The following is a 16,019-nucleotide window of genomic DNA, read 5'->3' as shown; positions in this document are numbered from 1 at the left end:
CGAGTTTCTCCACACCCTTGCCAACACTTGATATTATAAATCCTTAAAAATTTTGCTAATTTTTTTGAAGAATAAATATATATCTTATTTTAGCTTGCACTTCCCTAGTTACTGGATTCCAGAATTTTTTCAGTCATTTGCATTTCCTACTGTCTGAATTGTCTTTTCCTATCTTCTCCCCCCTTTTCTATACAGGTGTCATTTTCTTTGTGGTTTAAGGTGTTATTTATGTATTTTGGTTATTAGGCTTTTGTTATATAGGTTCTAAGTTTTTCTGCCAGCTCATCATTTGTGCTTTATTGACCAGAATTGTCAACTTTGATAATAGTCAAATGTTTTTCTTTATGGCTCTTGGATTGTTCTTTGAAGTCCTTTCCTATCCCATGTTCCCCTATATTTTAAAAATTCTTACAGCTCTTTAAAAAAAATAGCTCTTTAAACTGTGTGGATATTAATTTTGTAAATGGTGCGAGGTAGACATGTAACCTAATTTGTTTTTCAAACTAATAACTAATTGATCAAGCACTGTTTATTAAGCTTTCCCCCACTGACTTGAAACGCCATCTTTGTCATTTATGGGATGCTCATACACACATGGAACTCTAAATACACGTTTCTGTATTCTCTCCATTATCTATGCTTATCTCAATACCATACAGGTTTAATCCTATGGTTTTCCAATTTGCTTTGATATAGGGCAAGTCTCATCCCCCTTTATTTCATTTATAATTAAAAAAAGTTTAAAAATCTATTCTTCATTGTTTAACTGTCTGATTCTCCCTTCTTCCTTGAGTTGCAAATAACAAGGAGGTAAAATAAGAAGTATCATAGACAAAAGAGCATGAGAAATGAGGGAAAAGAGACAAAAAAAGAGGAATTCTCTTAAGATGGTATTTTTTTCCTCTACACTTCAAGGTGCTACCCTATGAATTATGCCACATACAAAATAAAATAGATTTTGTGTATTCAGCCACTGTCTAAATCACAGGCATCTCTGGCTTTCATTGCTGGCCAGTTACCAATGGCAGGGACCATGTAAACATAAAATGTGAATGGATGGGAACTAGAAAGAAACATGAATCAACGTGAGAAAATGAATAAGGACTAAAGTGAATTAAGAATATGATGAGAGAAAATAAAATACTTGTATTCTTAGTATGGACCTACCCACCAGGAAGTCAAATCTCTGAGCTTAGTGCATCCATGGTGTCCTGGGTTCTTTCTCCTACCTCTTGATGTTTTATATGGATTATAGAGAGGTCAATTCTTTACTTGATAATTGAAGTGACAGAGAAAGGAAAAGAACTATTAGGAATATAATAGTAATGAGTAATAGAAAATACCATGCTAACTGAAAGTGGGTAAGTGTTGAAAAGGGAGCGGAACACATAAGTGTCCGTAGTAAAATATTCACATAAACAGTTTAAGCTTTAAATCTAACATTGTACCTGTGAAGCTAACATAACACAAGTAGGAAAAGCTGTCACATGGGCAAGCCTAGTTTTAAGTCAACAGTTAATTAAATTATTTACAATGAATTTAGTTGTTCCCTGCTGAAATAACATGTCAATAGGGCATGGTGGTTGTCATGGGACTTGTGTCCAATGCAGTGTGGCCAAAGGTTCATGGCCCAGTAAGCAGGGCCAGGTAGTAATAAAGGCTTTTAATGACCATTCACACAGAAATATCCTCATTTTTCTTATGGTGCCAAAACACGAACATTGTGATTTACTGATCTCCCTTTAACTCATCAATTTATAATTAGTTGTCTCATGTTTTAAAGTAGCCTGCTTTTCCTAGTAAAGCAACAATTGTGCAAGTTCTAAGAAGCTGCCTCAATAAGTACCATACAAATGTACTTTAAAGTCATTTCTCCCCTTGCTTTGCACCGAGTTTACGGTTGAGACAAACCACTTAATACATATACCATAATGATATTTGCCGTTACCATAGGAAATGAGTGAAGGGGATATTCTTTAAAACAATGGAACTCTAATATTTGAAGACTCAAGTGGCCCCTACTAAACTCGCATTTTAAAATGTTCATAATCTTCCACCTTCATAAAACCTAACAACCATCGGTTTTACAGCAAATTTTTTTTGTATACCTCAAAGGGTAGCTTTTGATAAACAAAAAATTGAGAAATAGTGTAACTATTCTACGTATCAGATTAATTGCTATAAATTGTAGAGACAAACTTCTCCAAGTGGAGCTCATGCAGCCCGTTTGGGCATTTGCTAGGAAACTAAGCGCTAAGGTATCTTAACGTCCGGCTGCTTCCAACCGCTGTCCTCCCTGTGCGGCCGCGCGGGCCGTGCGCTCCGGAGCGAGTGCCCAGCGGTCTCGGGGGCCGGAGACTGAGAGGAGCGCGCGCGCTCGGCGCGGTTGCGCACGTTTCAGCGCTTCCCGCTCCTACCGTTGGGCTAGGCGTTCAACCGCCATCTGGGTTCGGCTTCCTCCTCTGTCGGGCGCCCCCTGGTGCTCATCACCTGCACCATCTTGAGTGGCTGCGAGGAGCAAAGGTCCCGGGAGCCCAAGGATGCTTTCGAGAAAGCCGCACGTCCAAAGCCGTGGTGTCAATCACACGGGTACATGCAGGCACCTCTAGAGGAAGCTGGATGCTGTTTTACTAAGCACCAAGCAAACACAGGCGGACATCAAGTTTCATCCGAGTCAACTCGGCTCTCAAGTTTGTGATAAAAGCCGCAAAGATACGTTAGACCCCGTCTCTTCTTGAATCCGCCCCCTCCCGCGCGCACTGCGCGCTTTTTCCGGGCGGAGTTCGCTGTGACCCTTGACTGCAGTGGGGCGGCCCGTCTCTTGAGAGCCAGAATATCTGTCCTGGGCTGGAGCCTAGGATGCGGCCTTAAGTGCCGTGGAAGGGAGGTTCCCTAACCTATCCAATCAATGTTACGCACAAAGTCTGTCGCCCCAGGAAAGGGGTCGAGCTACCCCGGCTCTCTGCCCACGCCCCGGTCGCGGCACCAACGCCGCTCCACATTTAACAGGAACAGCAGCTCTTTTTCCATCCATGGCAACCCCAAGAGCTCGCTCTCGCCTCGGCACAGCATGGTGGGAGCCTCTCCCCTTGTCCTGCCTCCCTCTCCTTTTCTTCTCCCTTCCTTCCTAACACAATTAATGGCTAAGTCATGATTTTCCTAGCTAGCGCCCACTGAAGGATGGGGCTTAGCGACTCACGGTGACGCTCCCATCCGCCTTCCAGAAGGGGAGGTTTCAGAGAGAACTACAGCTCCCGTCAGGCATCAGCCTAAGCCATTGCAGGGCGTCACGGGAGTCGTAGGCGCCTTCCTCCTCTGTCCCATTCATTCCTCAAGGCGCCAACTACAAGTCCCAGTGGGCCTTGGGGCGGGCACGCCTGCGCGAGAGCCCCGAGAGCGGTGTGGGGGTGGGGCGCCACGGGCAGCGGGGGGCGGGGCCCGAGCGGGCTGTGTGGAGGCTTCAGACTCCCGGCGCCATTTAGCGCCGAGTTTCGCCCGTGGACGCCGCGTTTCTCGTGGCGTCTCTGCACCCGTCTTCGTGACAGAAGGTGCCCAACCGGGTGACTGCCCTTCTTCTCCCGGCCCTCCTCAGCCCGGAGGAGCAGCAGGCTCCGGCCCTCCCACGCCAGCCCTCCCTCCGTCAGCCCCCGGCCCCGGCCCTGAGAGGACGGGGTCCGCTCGGCGCGGGGCGGGCGGCGAGGCCTGGGGCCGGGGGCCGCTCCTCCGCGTCGCGCGTCGGCCCCTCGCGTCGGGCGATGGGCGGCCTCTGAGGCCGTCCAGCAGGGCGGGGAGGAGGAGCGGCCGCTCGCCTGGCCGCGAGCCCCGGCGCGGCCTCCCCTGCCTCCGCGCCGAACCGCCGCCGCTCGGGGGTCCGCGCGCGCCGCCGCCCCAGGGCCCAGCCCGCCCCGGGCCGCGGCGGCGTCGGGCAGCCGGGCCGCCTCCGTCTGGACTGGTGCGGGCCGCCGCGCCGCCCCCATGACCGCGCGCCCCCGCCGCTCTAGCCCGCCCGGCAGCCGCTTGCCGCACGATGGCTGCGGGCCGTGAGGCGCCAGCCCCCGTGCCTCCGCCCCGCCGCCGCCCCCGACCAGCGCGCCTCGAGAGCCGCAGCGGCCGCCGCAACCGGGCCCGCGGCCCCGCCTCCCGCTCGGGCCGCCGAGTCAGTGCCGAGTGAGGGGCCGTCGGCCCGCAGCATCGCCGCCCCGGGCCGGCCCCCTTCTTCCGCGAATTCGAGCCGCCCGCCTCGCTCCCGCTCCCGCTCCCACCATGTCTGGCGGCGCCGCCGACCAGCAGAGCAGCACGCCGGGCTCCCTGTTCCTCTCGCCGCCGGCGCCTCCCCCCAAGAATGGCTCCAGTTCGGACTCCTCGGTGGGAGAGAAACTGGGCGCCGCGGCGGCCGACGCCGAAGCCGGCAGGACGGAGGAGTACCGGCGTCGCCGCCACACCATGGACAAGGACAGCCGGGGGGTGGTCGCGACCACCACCACGGAGCACCGCTTTTTCCGCCGCAGCGTCATCTGCGACTCCAACGCCACGGCGCTGGAGCTGCCCGGCCTCCCCCTCCCGCTGCCCCAGACGAGCGCGGCCGCGGTGGTCCCGCAGCGGAGCCCCCCGGAGCCCCAGCGCGAGGAGACCCTGACCCCCGCTGCCGCACATGTGGCCCAGCAGCCGCCCGCCGCCGCCGCTGCCCCCGGGGAGCCGGTCGCCGCGGGCCCAGCCGCCGCCTCGGCCCCGGGCAGCGCCGGCAGAGACCGTCAGGTTGCCCAGCCCGGCCACGCGGGGAGCAAAGAGGAGCCCCCGTCGTCGAGAAGTGGCAGCGGCGGCGGCAGCGCCAAGGAACCCCAGGAGGAACGGAGCCAGCAGCAGGATGACATCGAAGAGCTGGAGACCAAGGCCGTGGGAATGTCCAATGATGGCCGCTTTCTCAAGTTTGACATCGAGATCGGCAGGGGCTCCTTTAAGACGGTCTACAAAGGTCTGGACACCGAAACCACCGTGGAGGTCGCCTGGTGTGAACTGCAGGTATGCCCCACCTACTTCTTTATTTCTCGGTGGTTTGGATCCCCGATTTGGCTCGGTTCGGCCAGTTTGCCGAGTTCGCCCTTTGCATGTCTTTCTCTGATTGTTTGCTCCGAAATGGGGGGAGCCCAGCTTTTGGAAGAGAAACTAGAATTTGGGGCATGCACCTAGGTGTTTGGGTAGGATAGGGGTTAGTATTGGTAGCCAAAGAGCTTTGCTCCTAGGGAGGAGTGATGAAAGTCATCCTGATAACAAACGCATTGCCTATTCGTCATTGTTTTACTCGTCTGGCAGGAAACGGAATTAGTGGGGAAGTTTTTGAATTAGGAAAGTACAGTCTTCTTGCCTTGTGCTCCTCAGGGGGTCTGCAGTGATGAGCTGCTGGTGTGTTAGATGCGTGTTTCCGTTCCTGAGATCAGGCTGTCCTTTTAAGTTGAGAACGACCTTGTTCCTGACTGACTTTCCTTTGGATATATCTTAGTTGGTGATCACACAGGCTGTAATAAACTGTAAGAAAGGCTTCCTTCTCTGGATAAATAATTTGGGACTAGAAGGTAAGTGGTTGATACTGTTTCACCTAATGGTGCATAAACCTTATGATAGCTAGCAGTGATCTGACGTTGTTAATTAAAACTAGTATGTCTTCAGCCCATTCACTGTACTGTGGGTAGTGGGTAGTACAGGAGCTTATGTAAAATTGTATTTGTGCTTTGAGAATCGTAATGTCATTATCGTTGTTTTAACTTTGTTGTAAAAAGTTTTTAAGCCAGACTTTCCCAGGAGTACAAAGGAGTCACAAAGCTTCCTTTTTCACCTCTCTGGGAGATTTTCATGGTGTAAATGAAATGATTTTCATGGTGTGTCATCCTGGTTGACAAGGATATTCTAGGTTCAAATAGCTGGGTTTCGGCTACTTGTTGCTTGACCTGTAGCAGCTTGATTGAATGTTGTCCTCACCGGCAAGTGAACATACATAGGTTATTGGAAGAAGCAGAGTTGAACTGAATGCAAAAGCCACTTACATTATACATGAAAAATGCCAGTATCCATATTCTTCTTGCCAAGAAAATGGACCAAGCTGAATTAGGATATGAAAGTACCTGAGTGGTCTAGGAATTTACCTATTATCCATGAACTAATATGTTAACACTTAACCCTTTGAATGTCACCTTCCAAATGACCAAGGCCATATCAAGTGTGAAGGGAAATTAACATGTGGAAGGAAGTAAACTTCAAACCTGACAGGTTTTTTTGGAATGTAATTTCTTAAGTTTTATAGTTAGTGATATAGAACTTCTAAGGCACTGTGAAATAAAACCTACTCAATTTTATCGTGTTTTAGAGTTGGGAAGGTGGCAGACCTTTTTTTTAAAAAAATTGTGAAACTATAACGTTATTCTGGTTGGTCAGTCATACTCAAAAACTTAGGTCTGATTTCTTTTGGTTTACAGGCAGACACCTGTTTCTTTTTTGTACCTCGGGTGCTTATTGCTACTGATCCTGGATTTTATTCTTCTGTAGTTTCATATTTGAATAGGTGCTTTTTGTAACAGTTTTTTTTTTCCGTAATTAGTTACCTTACTCTCTTAAGACTAGACCCAAGTAAATGTTGAGCACTTTATGGATGTAATGTGTGTGTTTTATTTTTTTGTCATTTGGAATTTTCTGATAGTTTATTATCCTGAAACTAATGATACAGTGGGGAAAAAAACCTCAATTTGTCTAATGTCAGAATAAGAATTTTGTCTAAGCTTCTCAGTTGTTCCTAGAACTGATGACTTTTTTGTTTTGTTCTCTACCTAGGCATGGTCATGGTTAAACCAAAGAGTATCTGCTATCCTTACATATAACAATATCGCCATATTATTTTTATGTTAGTTCAGGGTTTGGCTGGAGAACCAAATGAATCCTAGTTAATTGAGTGGTACCCTGGTTTGGAACCTTCCATATATGTCATTTGACCCTACTTCTACAATTTTTCATTTTGGTTTTTAAAATGTGATTATCTTAGCCCCAGGATCCTTTATAGCAGTAGTTGGACAGTGTTTATGATTTTTTGGCCAGAACTTTTGCCTGATAACCTATTCAATAGGTTAGTGTTTGGGTTTTTGTCTTTGGATCTAAACTGAAGGACAAGCCAAGGGATTACTAAATCACTGGGAAAAAAGGAAAGCTTTTTTCACTAAATGTATATTTATTAATACGCATATTTTTCTGTAGGAGGACTGGAGAAATATTGTGTTCAGCTGTTGAGTTAAAAATCTTGTATATTAAAACTGGAGGAAATCTTAGGTTATTCTGCCCAGGTGCTTATTTGATAAATAAAGAACTTGAAGTCATAGAGCAGGTAAATGACTTGCTTGGGTTGATAAAGAATGGAAATTAAACTGGTTGGGATCTAATAATTTGAGAAATGTTAAAGCATTTGTAGTGCAGTAGATGGTTAATTAGTAAATCTCAAATGAAGCTGTTCTGTTTTGGCGTGGAAGTTACTGTCAGATTTTTGAAGAAATGCTATCCTGTAACCATGGCAAATTCCAGACTTCTGATTTGGGTGTTGATTTTATCACTTCAAATGGAGAAATAAATAGGCTTTTTGGGGTGGAGAATGGGTGAGTGTGGTATACAAGTCAAATTTGTTTTCATGAAGCTTATTTTTAGAGTCACAATATGCATAGTTACTTAGTAAAACAAATATTGACTCTTAATAAATAATATATAGGTAATACTTCGAAACCACAGGATTTTAAGAGATAACTGAGATATTTTAAGGTGAAAATTTCTTTACCTGGTTTTATTAGGTAGGCTGTGCTTTAATTTTACTTCTCTGTTGGCTTGGTCAGAAAATGTTATTGCTGCACTTTGCGGAATTTATGTTGCTTTTTTAGGAAGGGTTCTTCTTTGCTTTTTGTTTTAAAGAAACATAGCATAGTTTGCTTGAAGAAAACATGGAGATTCAAGAATGGTTGCTTTACTCTAAGCACTTTTCTCCCCATGCAACTTCTAAATACTGAGTTCACTTGATATATTGATGAGATTGTTTCCAGACCTACCTGAAAGGAGAGGTCAAATCATAAATTTTGATTAAGCTCCAAAATACTTACTGTCTACTTTTCTCTGGCTTTTTGCAAGTCAAGGCTTATGTCTCATCATGAGTATATGATATTAATGTTTTATGAAAAGTTTGTCAGTGCTGCAGAAATTGGATGTGGTTCTGTGGTTAAGAAACCATAACATTTCTTTGCTATAGTTCTTAAAATAATTCATTGAACTGTATCTTCCCATTTGAATATTGAGGATTTTTCTTACCTGTATTTTTAAAATTTGTGCCACATTTCTTGTTTTTTAGGAACCTGCAGTAACTTTTAGTTTCAGGAACTAAATTTCAGGGAATAGTCTTTGGAGTTTTTCTTGTTTGTTTTTAAATTCTCCGAGTCAGTGATTTTTGGAGTATGGGCAGAATTCAGGTAACTCAAGGGTAGCTGCTGAGCAAATTAAAGAATGATTGGTGACTTGTTCGAAGTAATCCTTTGTCCCTTCTAAACAGGACAGAATAGAATTAAGGACAGGATAATTTTGGGTAGGTAAGATTTAATTTAAAATATATGTAGATTTATTGCCCTAAGAAGTAACTTTGTGGTACAGGAAAAAGAATTACATTTAGGTTGATTTTTTTTTTTTAATATAGTTAGTTCTTACTTAGTCTTAAGGGCTTAAGTGTTTTCCTTTTCTCTTATTTACCTTTAGTATCACAGTTGTTTCTAGTGTAAGAACTTGGAAAGAGATTTTTTTTTTAAGATTTGTTTTTGATGACCATTTTTTAAATATAGATTGATTGATTGATGGCTGCGTTGGGTTTTCATTGCTACACACAGGCTTTCTCTGGTTGCAGTGATGGGGGCTGCTCTTTGTTTTGGTGCGGTGGCTTCTCTTGTTGCAGAGCACGGGCTCTAGGCACGTGGCTTCAGTAGTTGTGGCTCACAGGCTCAGTAGTTGTGGTTCATGGGCTCTAGAGCACAGGCTCAGTAGTTGTGGCACACGGGCTTAGCTGCTCTGTGGCATGTGGGATCTTCCCAGACCAGGGCTTGAACCCGAGTCCCCTGCATTGGCAGGCAGATTCTTAACCACTGCGCCACCAGGGATGCCCAAGAGATTGTTTTTGTGTAAAATAAATGGGGAATCTTTTATTGCCTGGTGACTCAGTTCACTCTTTGACATTTGGATGCTAGTGTAAGGTCCTGGTCATTTGAAAGTCATCCTAGTTAATCCCTGTAGAAACGTTCAACTAAAACGGGGCTCTCATTTTCAGAAATCATCTTAAACCTGTTATTTGTGTTTTCTGGTAACTTCTAAATTTTTTAGATAAAGCTGTAAAAACAGCAAGAGTGGTTATGTTCAAATTAAAATTTCTGAAAATGTTCATATACTAGGGGAAAATTCACTATAATTAGTTACCAGGTTTTGTTGTAGCAGTTCTTTATATTTACTTATTGTTAGCATCTTGCATTTTGTTTGGTCCTGTGTTTAAGAAAAGTCAATCAAGTGTGCAGGAATAGGTGAGACTTATCATTACCTGAATTTGGAGAAGGCACTATTTTTCTGCAGTGTAACACAGTGATTAAGAACTTAAAATGCCTGACTTTCAATTCAGATCCTGGCTCAGCTAATGATTGTGTAACCTTGGGTAAACTTCTGTGCTAGTTTCTTATCTGTAAAATGGAATGTAATAAGAGCACTTATTTTACAGAGTTGTTGTGATGATTAAATGAATTAGTATATATAAAAAACATTTAGGACAGAGCCTGGCACATAAATATTAACTGTGATGATGCAGCATCTTTTTTAGGCTATCTTTTTGAGGGTACTGATGAAAATTTTGATTTGTTTACATTTATGCTTGAAAAATGTAGCAGAACTCTTACTTTGGCTACCATACTTATCGGAGAAATGTTGGAGCTGAACATGGTGTCATCAGTGTTTTCAGATTCCTTAGCTTTAGCTGTCCTCTGCCTAACTTTCTAATTTTATGACCTGTCACCTTCCCAAATGGCAGCCTTTCTGAATTACTAGTTTCCCGAATTTACTAGGATCTTTCCTCTTGGGATCATTCTTATAGTTTTCTTCACATTAATTAAAAATCATGTACATTCTCTGTCTACTCCACTAGTCTTTGGGTTTTTTGAAGATATAAGTATCGATAGATGCTCAATATACTTTGATAAATATTAAGTTTTTTCTGTTATTAAGTTAGAAATAGTTGTAGATCTCAGGGTTGTTTCATCCATATTCCTTGCCTTTCATTGGGCCACAGCAGATTCTCTAATCTTGTATTTGGAGATTGACTCTGGTATAATACAACACTGTATAACGGAAACCAACTCAAAGGCGGAAAACTTTGTTACCCAATTACCTGACCCTGAGTAAGGAACTTAATCTGTAGCACTGATTTATTAGCAACATGTCTTACTGACTTCACAGGATTGTTGAGAAGCAACTGAAGTACTATGTGAAGGTACTTTGAAAAATGTAAACGATGATGCTTTTTAAAAAATCCATTTTGAAGGCTCTAAGTTATCACTTGTTACAAATTATTTTAAACTTCTTAGTTAAAGTTGGGTTTTAGGAGCTTTTTGTTCTGTCAGTTTAGGGATTTTATTAAATCTTAAGAAGAAGGGGAGTAGTTTTTCAGACTGAAGAGAAATTGCCAGAAGCTTTCCTTAAGAGTGTTTTTTTTTTTTTTTTTTTTGCGATACGTGGGCCTCTCACTGTTGTGGCCTCTCCCGTTGCGGAGCACAGGCTCCGGACACAGGCTCAGCGGCCATGGCTCACGGGCCCAGCTGCTCTGCCGCATGTGGGATCTTCCCGGATCGGGGCACAAACCCGTGTCCCCTGCATCGGCAGGCGGACTGTCAACCACTGCGCCACCAGGGAAGCCCTCTTAAGAGTGTTTTTATTTGGAAGAGGATTATGCCTTTGACAGGTGGCAGGCTTAATTTTGTGTGTGGCTTTAAAAAGATTGGTTATTGATATGTTCCGCAGAAGAGGAGAAACTTTAGTATTTGCTTGGTTTTGTGGTTGACTTAATTGATTGTATAATATCCACCTTAATTTGTATTAATTTAGACTTTTCAGGTGGGCGTTCATAAAGAATTTAGTTTTTGATGTTGTGACTTGAGTCTTGGCGTTACAAGATTGACATATTAAATATGCTGTGCTACATTAATGTGCTTAATGATTTTTAGAAAAGAATCATCAGATAAGCTGTCTATCAGCACAAGCAAATACAGTTTTCCCTGGAATTTAAGAAATCTTAAGAAATGTAAGAGTTTAAGAATAATTTAAAAAAGTGTTTGGAAATCTACTTGTTATAATCGTCATATTCGGGTTAGTTAAGTAAAACCACTGTTTCTGTAGATGCCTTTTGTGCAGGCAGGGTTCAGCTTCTCAATGACAGGTGATCTGTGTTTTGGTCATTATGTACATGGTGAATGGTCTTGTGTTAATCAAACACTAATATATAAACCAAACAGTGAGAGGTGAAGCGAATTAGTGAATCGAATAATTATTGATGTACACATTTCCTCTGTTAGTCGATAGAAGTAAACAGGTTGTTTGGGATAATGATAGGATCATCTTCATGGCTAGTAGTTTTGAGCTAAATAACATGATATTGCAGTCGCTCTCATATCTGCAGGTTCCGCATCCACAGATTCAACCAACTGTAGATAGAAAATATTCAGGAAAAAGAAATGCCAGAAAGTTCCAAAAAGCAAAAGTTGAATTTGCTGCACTTGTAGCAACTGTGTGCATAGCACTTACATCGTGTTTACAACTATTTATATTAGCATTCACATTGTGTTAGGTATTATAAATAATCTAGAGATGATTTAAAGTATACAGGAGGATGTGTATAAGTTATATACAAATACAGCACTGTTTTATAGAAGGGACTTGAGCGTCCGTGGATTTCGGTATCCATGGGGTGGGGGTTGGGGAGCATCCCTGGAACCAGTCCCTGGTGGACACTGAGGGATGATTGTATTCATCTCTTTGTGGATATCCTTTTTACTTGGACTGGTAGATCATTGTGGATTAAGGTAAGTTTGGGAAATACAACATATCATCTCTTTAACATGCTGAAGAGTTCCTAGACATTATCATATTTACATGTTCTTCCAACTGTTCTCACACCCTTCCCACACAAATGCTCAGCTGTAGGTGGTGGAGAGAATTTTAAGTAGAGAAGTTAATTGGCAGATTTGCATAGTAGTAATTGTGGAGAATGGATTTAAGGAGTACGAGGGATGTAGAGTTTAGTTTTATGTGTGGGTATGAGATTTCTAGGGCCTGAACTAGGACAGTAATAGAGGAGTGGAATCTTTAAATATTTAGTAGATAAAATATGCAGAGTTTAGTGATTAAGTGGAGTTTGGAGGAAAAATGAAGCATGGGTAAGAGAGTGGGTGGGGATAGATGATGGTTCGGTCAACTGAGGGAGGAAATAAGAAAGAATAGGAGTTTTGTTTTTTTGAGAGGGGAAGGGGTATGAAGATGTATTCAGTTTGACATGTTGACTTTGAGATACTTGTGAAACCTCCAGGAAGTTCAGCCAGGCTGTTGGATACATTCATGAAGCTCAAATAATGGGTCTGAGGTAGAAATAGAGGCTGTTTATATTAGTCATAGCTGAAATAATGGAGGTAAATGGAATCATTTAAGGAGAGGATATATATGAAGAGAGAAGCAGAGGAAGAGACAGGGGAGAATAATGGGCCTAGGGCAAAATAGGAATAATTGATGGGTGGGCAAAGGAAAAAGGAGCCCAGGGGTTAGGCTAAGTAGAACATTAGGAGAATGGTAATATCAAGGGAATAAAATTCCAGGAAGGAATATAGCAGAGAAGTCCAATTGGCATAGTAGTAGTTGTGGATAATGGATGTTAGAAGGCATAGAAAAAAAGTGTAGAGATTAGTTTAGCCAGTTGAAGTTGTTTATTGCATTTGGCTATTAAGTCATTAACCAACAACATTCAAGATTATCTACATGAGAGGGGAGGTTGCATAAGGGAGGAGCGCATAAGTAGATGCATAAGTCTCTGCTAATATCCTAGATTTCTGGGCTGGTCACTGTCCAATAAAGTTCTCTATCTATAAAGCCTTAGGTGGCAATTTAAATTAAAATTAATTAAAATGAAATAAAAAATTTAAACTTAATCCTTCAGTAGTACTGGCCACATTTCAAGTGGTCAGAAGCCATGTGTGGCTACCATACTGGATGGCACATATAGAACATTTCCATCATGGCAGAAGGTTCTGTTGGAATGTGCTGTATCTAGATCGTGTGTTAAGTTGTGCTTTAAAAAAGAAATAGCTTGGGCCTCCCTGGTGGTGCAGTGGTTGAGAGTCCGCCTGCCGATGCAGGGGATACGGGTTCGTGCCCCGGTCCGGGAGGATCCCATATGCCGTGGAGTGGCTGGGCCCGTGAGCCATGGCTGCTGAGCCTGCGCGTCCAGAGCCTGTGCTCCGCAACGGGAGAGGCCACACCAGTGAGAGGCCCGCGTACCGCAAAAAAAAAAAAAAAAAAGAAATAGCTTTATTGAGATATAATTCACACCACAAAGAACATACAGTGTGGTGCTTTTATAACAAGTGTTAAATATTTTTAAAAAATGTGTTCTCTATTAATAATAATAAGTACTTCCTTTTTTGGAAAAGATATACAAAGGATGTTATCACAAACTCACATATACATGCAGAATTAATAAAAATTAACATTATGTCACATTTGCTCCAGATATTTGGTGATCTTAACAGTTTCAGAAGAGTGGAAACTTTGCAGTGGGTTTAAAGAGTGGCGGAGGGAGGTTAAGAAGTAGAGACAAAAATAGTAGGCCAGGGCTTCCCTGATGGCGCAGTGGTTGAGAGTCCGCCTGCCGATGCAGGGGACGTGGGTTCGTGCCCTGGTCCGGGAAGATCCCACATGCCGCGGAGCGGCTGGGCCTGTGAGCCATGGCCGCTGAGCCTGTGCGTCCAGAGCCTGTGCTCCGCAACGGAAGAGGCCACAACAGTGAGAGGCCCGCGTACCGCAAAAAAAAAAAAAAAAAAAAAAAAAATAGTAGGCCATTTCTTTAGACAAGTTTGAACAAATACAGGGCAAGAACGATTGGGTAAGTAGAAGGCGTGATCAAGGGTGATGTGGATAGATGGATGATCAAGGAAAGGCCTAAAAAGTTGAAGCATTGAAATATAATATTTCGTCTGCTTTCTCTGCCTCAGTATCTATCGTAAGAGTCTATTCTAAGCCAGTTAACTGTTTTAGTTTTGGTTATTCTTTATGAATGGTTAAATTCAACCTAAAGAATTTTCATACTTCATATGCCATTTATCAACTAGTTTCCAGAATACTCAGTTGTTGGGAGTGATGTGCTGATTCTTAAAACAGTTTGTTTCTCTCCTGGCATTAATGCTACCTTTGCGTATTAGTCCAGTGATACATACTTTATTAGTGGAGCATCTAAAATGACCGTCTTTGTGTGTCACTTGAGGAAACAGATCTCAAATGAAACTCCATTACGAGAAAGATTCTTAATTATTATACTGTTTCTAGGGTGTGGTCAAAGTGGACTTTTTTACAACAAAAAGCCTAAATAACTGCATATACTTTCTTCAGCCCTTGTCTTTTTAAAAAAATTTTGTTTATTTTATTTATTTATTATTTTTGGCTGCGTTGGGTCTTCATTGCTGTGCGCAGGCTTTCTTTAGTTGAGGCGAGTGGGGACTACTCTTTGTTGCGGTGCGTGGGCTTCTCATTGCAGTGGCTCCTCTTGTTGGGGAGCACGGTCTCTAGGTATGCGGGCTTCAGCAGTTGTGGCTCGCAGGCTTCAGTAGTTGTGGCTCACAGGCTTCAGTAGTTGTGGCTCACGGGCTCTAGAGCGCAGGCTCGGTAGTTGTGGCGCACAGGCTTAGTTGCTCCATGGCATGTGGGATCTTCCTGGACCAGGGCTTGAACCCATGTCCCCTGCAATGGCAGGCAGATTCTTAACCACTGTGCCACCAGGGAAGCCCTAGCCCTTGTCTTTTTGAAGAGTGTTCCTTGCTAATTAATCTGAAAAGTATTAATAATTACTAATACTTACCTACCTGATAGGACTTTTTTTTTTCTTGTGACAGGCACAGTGCTATGCCCATATCATATTTTTTGTTATTCTCACAACAACAATACAAGGCAGATATGTTCTTACTTTTATATTTGAGGAAGCTAACTCAGGTTTAATAACTTGTTTAAGATCACATGGCCTGAGTCCTTGTTTTTTCCACTGCAGAATACTTCAGTTAAACCAGGAAGAAGTTTGAGTTCTAGTGGAATTCTAAGTCCTTTTGCTCTGTTTAGCAATTATAATTTGTTGTTGAGCAACATGTACCTTTTATACTTTGAGTTCATGAAATAACTCTCCACTTAAGTGGCCTTTTAGCCACTGTACTTATATAGATGCTATAAGGAGGGAGATGGCGTGTTTGTTTTATTAACTTCTTGGTGTGTCCAAGGTTTTTTAGATGTTATTTACATTGGTTATTACATTGGTTATTTACATTGGATATAGAATGTTCTGTTTATTTATTTTTATTAGTTTTATTTATTTATTTATTTATTTGGCCACTCAACGTGCGGGATCCTAGTTCCCCGACCAGGGATGGAACCCGTGCCCCCTGCAGTGGAAGCGTGAAGTCTTAACCACCGGACCACCAGGGAGGTCCCTAGAACGTTCTGTTCAGACTTAAATCTTTAAGGAGAAGGAATATTATTTCTAGTGTTCTATGTGTATCAAATTTCTACCTAATAGAGACAAATTGGAAGGTTATAGTGTTAGTAGGATTTTGGTCAGTGGTCTTTTTTTTTTTTTTTACAGAAGGTGTTGGGGGTAGGAGTTTATTAATTAATTAATTTATTTATTTTTGCTGTGTTGGATCTTAGTTTCTGTGCGAGGACTTTCTCTAGTTGTGGCA

General features: G+C 43.0%; 1 protein-coding gene across 20 annotated transcripts in view; it reads left to right on the top strand.

The window, feature by feature from the left end:
- Window positions 1-4,139: 4,139 nt before the first annotated feature.
- Window positions 4,140-16,019, top strand: part of WNK1 (WNK lysine deficient protein kinase 1) — a 137,362-nt gene continuing 125,482 nt past the window's right edge. For all 20 annotated transcript variants that reach the window (XM_081249957.1, XM_081249952.1, XM_081249951.1 and 17 more), the window contains exon 1: window positions 4,140-5,019. In XM_081249957.1, coding sequence (XP_081106083.1) covers window positions 4,264-5,019 — 756 coding nt within the window. In that variant the 5' untranslated portion in view covers window positions 4,140-4,263. The remainder of the gene's footprint in view (window positions 5,020-16,019) is intronic.

Source organism: Mesoplodon bidens (genome assembly GCF_964165515.1).
Source record: "Mesoplodon bidens genome assembly, chromosome: 11".
NCBI classification, from domain to species: Eukaryota; Metazoa; Chordata; class Mammalia; order Artiodactyla; family Ziphiidae; genus Mesoplodon; species Mesoplodon bidens.
The sequence above is the reverse complement of the archived record's forward strand: the minus strand, read 5'-3'. Positions and strand labels throughout refer to the sequence as shown.